Source organism: Carassius auratus, chromosome 1 (genome assembly GCF_003368295.1).
Source record: "Carassius auratus strain Wakin chromosome 1, ASM336829v1, whole genome shotgun sequence".
Classification (NCBI taxonomy): domain Eukaryota; kingdom Metazoa; phylum Chordata; class Actinopteri; order Cypriniformes; family Cyprinidae; genus Carassius; species Carassius auratus.
Window position 1 is genome coordinate 21,663,358 of NC_039243.1, and position 5,339 is coordinate 21,668,696.

The 5,339-nt window shown below is 40.7% G+C and overlaps 1 protein-coding gene across 1 annotated transcript; it reads left to right on the forward strand.

Annotated features, from left to right (window-relative positions):
* The first annotated feature begins 2,729 nt into the window (after nt 1–2,729).
* On the forward strand, nt 2,730–5,100 carry LOC113106831 (zinc finger BED domain-containing protein 1-like). Its single transcript, XM_026268866.1, has 4 exons — nt 2,730–3,093; nt 3,260–3,767; nt 4,286–4,472; nt 4,627–5,100. Exons 1-4 carry the CDS (start codon nt 2,730–2,732, stop codon nt 5,098–5,100), a joined length of 1,533 nt encoding a protein of 510 aa, XP_026124651.1.
* The last annotated feature ends 239 nt before the right edge of the window (nt 5,101–5,339 follow it).

A 5,339-nucleotide genomic window follows, 5' to 3' on the forward strand; every position in this document is an offset into this window, starting at 1 on the left:
GTATTGTGTTATGTAGCTATTAAAGAAAGTAGTCAAAAGTTTGAACATATTGTTTTTACTATTTCAAATGATTAACCTAAAGGACAATCACAATTTTTTGAAGCATCGAAAATACATTTTGGTCCAAAAAATAGCAATAACTACGACTTTATTCAGCATTGTCTTCTCTTCCGTGTCTGTTGTAAGACACTTAAAAACAAAGCAGTTTGTGATACCCGGTTCGCGAACGAATGTAACCGGATCTTTTTGAAACAGTTCACCAAATCGAACTGAATCGTTTTAAACGGTTCGCGTCTCCAATACGCATTAATCCACAGATGAATTAAGCTGTTAACTTGTTTAATGTGTCTGACACTCCCTCTGAGTCTGAGTTAAAACAAACAAATATCCCGGAGTAATTCATGTACTCAAACAGTACACTGACTGAACTGCTGTGAAGAGAGAACTGAAGATGGACACAGAGCCGAGCCAGATAATGACTCGTTCATGAGTCAAGAACCGTTTCTGACAGACGCGTCCGATTCGTGAACCGAGGAGCTGATGATACTGCGCATGTGTGATTTAGCGTGAAGCAAACCGACACACAGAGCGTCTGAACCGAACTGATTCTTTTGGTGATTGATTCTGAACTGATTCTGTGTTAATGTTATGAGCCCAGGTGCAGTCAACGCCAATGACGCCATTGCGTCGAGCGCAAAAGAATCGGTGAACTGTTTTCTTCAACTGGTTTATTGAATCGAACTGTCAGAAAGAACTAACGTTACTGTTCATCCGAGAACCGATGCAACCGGTTCTTGACTCGTGAACGAGTCATTATCTGGCTCGGCTCGGTGTTCATCTCTCTCTTCACAGTAGTTCAGTCAGCACGCGCAGTCTTCTTAATCACTTGATTCGCTCAGTGATGTGCCAGCTTCATCAAACCTGCCATCTACAGTTCTGGCAGTGGTTTGTAATGGAATGATTCGTAACATTTTTATAATTGTAACGAGTAACGATGCAGCACATAAAAAAAATATCGGAGTAAAAGTATTAAACTCAGCGAAAATATGTACTGAAGTAAAAGTGGAAGTAGGAGAAAAAAATAATACTCTAGTAAAGTACAGATACCGCCTTTTAGTACTTAAGTACAGTAGTGAAGTAGTTCTACTTCGTTACTATACATCTCTGAATATGAGCAGTCATTTATTCTGTCATCATCCAGGTGCTGAAAGCGCGCACGCACAGATGAGACCTGAACAGCATATGTTAATATGTATTTAAAATAAACTCATCTAAGCTTTGTCAGTTTAAACATTTAAGCTTGCGTGCGCAGTGAGATTTGTTCATGTGCTCATCCGAAGTGTGCGTGCGAATATAAAGATCTCTCTGAAGTATTGTGTTTAAATGGACGAATTCAGACAAAAATTATGTCAAAATACAATGTATCAGTGTATTCTCTTAAAGTGACAGTCTTTATTTTAATAGAAACAGCAACAAGGAAATCACTCACTGCTCTTGATTAAAAAGCTTTTATAACTTTAATAAAGAATTATCTTTCATTTATATAGTTCAATATGCAATGCTGTTTTACATTTGATTACTTTATTCAATTTCTGTACCTAAAAATGTATGCTAGACCTGCCAAAAAATAAAAAAAATAAAAATAAAAATAAAAATCACTGAAAATCACTGTTTATTGTTTGTATCTTTACTCTATTGTATTTATGTGTGCTCCTGCTTGTAGTTGTATAACATATCTTTTTTTTTATTAGAAAGTATAGTTTTTCCATAAACATAGCAGATACCGAACTGTACCGAAAACCGTGACTCTAAAACAGTGAAACAAACCGAACCGTGAAAAAGTTGAACTGTGCCACCCCTAGTATGAAGGTCTACCCCAACCCCACCTCTAAACCTCCACAAGCATAAGTGGAGCTAGTTATAAAATTGCCAAGAAATTATGTTTTGAAAATACTTTGCCAAGATGTTGAACTTCCCCACTATTTGCTAAAAAGACTTCTCAAATATAATTACAATAACTGAAATGCTCATGTATTTGACAAATTATGTTTATTTGCAAATATGCGTTGCTCCATGTAAATCTTTATTCAGTCTCTGATCAGCATTTATAGTTCTATATAGAGTTCCTATAGCGTATATGGTTTTATCTTCATATCTGTCATTTCATATTATCAAATATATATATATATATATATATATATATATATATATATATATATATATATATATATTAGTGGTGGGCCGTTATCGGCGTTAACGTGCTGTGTTAACGCGAGACTCTTATCGGGCGATAAAAAAAATATCGCCGTTAATCTATTCTCAAAGTTGGGTTGAGAGCTGGGTCTATACTACGCGAGCTATGATGACTTTCACCTTGATGGTTTAGCGCGGATGTATACCTAGCCGAATTGCACTGTAGGGGGCGAGAACGAGTGTTCGCACCTGTGAAATTACCAAATCAAACGTGACGCGCTAAGTGACTTTAAGTGTGTGACATGGATGAAGCTATGAAGCCGCCCGGTTTGCTTCAGGGAAATTTTTTTTTTAAGAAGCTTCCCAATGGAAACCTTGACAAGACTAAGGTTGTTTGCACCTTGTGCAATGCAGAATTAGTGTACTGCAGGAGTTCTTCAAGTCTTAAATACCACTTAAACGCAAAGCATACCATAGCTAATGTGGAAGATGCCGGGCCAAGCCCTGATGTAGCGCAGCGTCGTCGTCAAACGAATATGTTTGAGTACAACAGAGGCAAGCCCGTCAGCACAGCTCTATCAGCCAAGCTAACTAATCTCCTCGCTCAGTGGATTGCCACCAGCTGCCTGCCCATCAGCGTGGTTGAAGATGATGGTCTCGAGCTTGTTCTCCAGGCGGCCACAGGTGACCCATCTTACAAACTTCCTACGAGGCGAACTATCATGAGAAGAATACATGACCAGCACGCCGCAGAGAAAGCCGCAAAAGAGAAGAAGATGGTAGAGGCGAGGTGTGTAGCACTGACTGGGGACCATTGGACATCTGTCAACAATGATAACTACCTCGGCGTTACTGTACACCTCATCGATGCCAGCTGGGAACTTTACTCCTTCGCTTTAGGTAGGCTACGTTATGTAGTTTTAAATTACATAATTTAATTTAATTACTTAGCCTATTAATTACCACGAATTATCACCAAATTATATTTGCTTCTTGATGATTGCTAGTTGTTTACTATTAGTAGTGAACTTATTCTGATCTACTTTGTCTGTCCGTTGTGATGAAGGTGTGATGAAAACAGAGGAGCGTCACTTTGCAGAAGCCTGTGCCAGGCAGTTTCTCGATGTTGCTAATCAGTGGGGGATAGCTGACAAAATCAGCTCTATTGGAACAGACAGCGCTCCTAATATGGTGGCAGCAGGGAGGATACTGCCATTCGAGCATTTGCCCTGTGTTGCGCATGTTGTACAGAGAGCTATTGTAATGTCACTTCGGGAAGGTGGTTTTGATGGAGCACTGGCCAAGTGCCGTAAAGTGGTCGGACATTTCAAACACAGTCCAGCCAACTCAGATGAGCTGAATGTCCAGCAAGCCTCCCTTGGACAAGTTCAGGAGCCACTCGTGCAAGATGTTCCAACACGGTGGAATTCCACACTTGAGATGATCAAGCGTATGAGGCGCAACAGAGATGCACTGCACACAACGCTGTCTCAGCAGAAGCACAATCTGGCCCTCCCAACAAATGCTGAATATGAGAAGTTGGCAAAGCTAGAGAAACTGTTGGAGCCATGCAGGTATGGTCTACAAAGATAGTGTGTTCATGAATTGGAATACAAGTTATTTTAAATGTCACTTTGTATTTAAGAAACGCATGCCCTTAAATGCAATGTGATTAAGAACTTTAAAAATGTGTAATCTGAGTTAACTGAATCCGTCATTAATTATTTATGGTCTGTTGCTGTCTGTCTGTGTGTCTGTCTATCTGTCTGTCTATGTGTTTGTGTGTGTCTGTCTGTCTGTCTATGTGTGTGTGTGTCTGTCTGTCTGTCTGTCTGTGTGTTTGTGTGTGTCTGTCTGTCTATGTGTTTGTGTGTGTCTGTCTGTCTGTGTGTGTGTGTGTGTGTGTGTGTGTGTGTCTGTCTATGTGTTTGTGTGTGTCTGTCTGTCTATGTGTTTGTGTGTGTCTGTCTGTCTGTCTGTCTGTGTGTGTGTGTGTGTGTGTGTATGTGTATGTGTATGTGTCTGTCTGTCTGTCTGTCTATGTGTTTGTGTGTGTCTGTCGGTCTGTCTGTCTGTCTGTCTGTCTGTGTAGGTACATCACTGAGCTCCTTGGTGGGGATAAGTATGTATCTTGCTCTGTGGTTCTACATGCCCTGTGCCACCTCCAGCACGCGATGAAGATCTCTGATGATGATCCTGCCTATATTGTGCGATTCAAGACTGCCTTCACCAAGGACCTCAACCAGCGGAGGGAGAATATAAACCTGGAATGGCTTAAGGTATATCAGACTGACCAGAAAAATAATTGCATTGTTTGACAATTATAGACTGTTAAGCCAGTAGATCGGTCAATGAATAGATGAGTCATGGAGAAATATGGAGGTTGGCTTTGGAAAATGAAATTTTAATTATTATTTTTTTAATTCATCAAAGGTGGCGACTGCTCTAGATCCACGGTTTAAGGACCTCAAGTGCTTGCCCAGAGCAGAGAGGGAGCCAGTATGGGCAAAGCTATGTGAGTTGGTGAAGGGAGAAGAACCTGCTGTGCAGCCACTTGGGGAGAAGAACCCTGAGCCACCCAAGAAGAAACCAGCCCTGCTACTGATAGGATCAGACTCAGAATCAGATGAGGAGACACCAGAAGTCAATACTGTGGAGAGGTACAAGGTAGAGCCCAGTGCCAGTCTAGATCAGTGTCCACTGAAGTGGTGGTCGGAGCACACTGCTGTATATGGTAAGATGGCCCACGTTTCCCGTAAATACTTGGGGACTCCTGCCACTACTGTCCCGTGCGAGAGACTTTTTTCTTTGGCAGGCCATATTGTGCAGAAGAGGAGATCTAGTTTGTCACCAGAAAATGTGAACAAGCTGGTCTGCCTGAGTGACTGGTGGAAGAAGGAGAAATAGAGCTTGGACTGATTGACAAAAGCTACTGACTGTTAACAGTTTATTACAACCTCTTATGTAGGCCTACAGTTCAAAATTCATGTTCAAAATTCATGTTTAACTGAATAAACAGTTCGTAAACACAACTACATCTTATTGAACAATTTATTTTCATCACAAATTATCATAGTAGAACAGCTTTCTCAAGCAGTTTGTGATACATTTTGGAAACTGGAGATGACCCTCTGGTCTAATGCGGC

Coding starts and splice junctions, on each gene's coding strand:
- LOC113106831 (XM_026268866.1), top strand. CDS start 2,730: ATGTTTGAGTACAACAGAGGCAAGCCCGTCAGCACAGCTCTATCAGCC. Junction 3,094..3,259: donor ACTTTACTCCTTCGCTTTAG/GTAGGCTACGTT, acceptor GTTGTGATGAAG/GTGTGATGAAAACAGAGGAG. Junction 4,473..4,626: donor TAAACCTGGAATGGCTTAAG/GTATATCAGACT, acceptor AATTCATCAAAG/GTGGCGACTGCTCTAGATCC.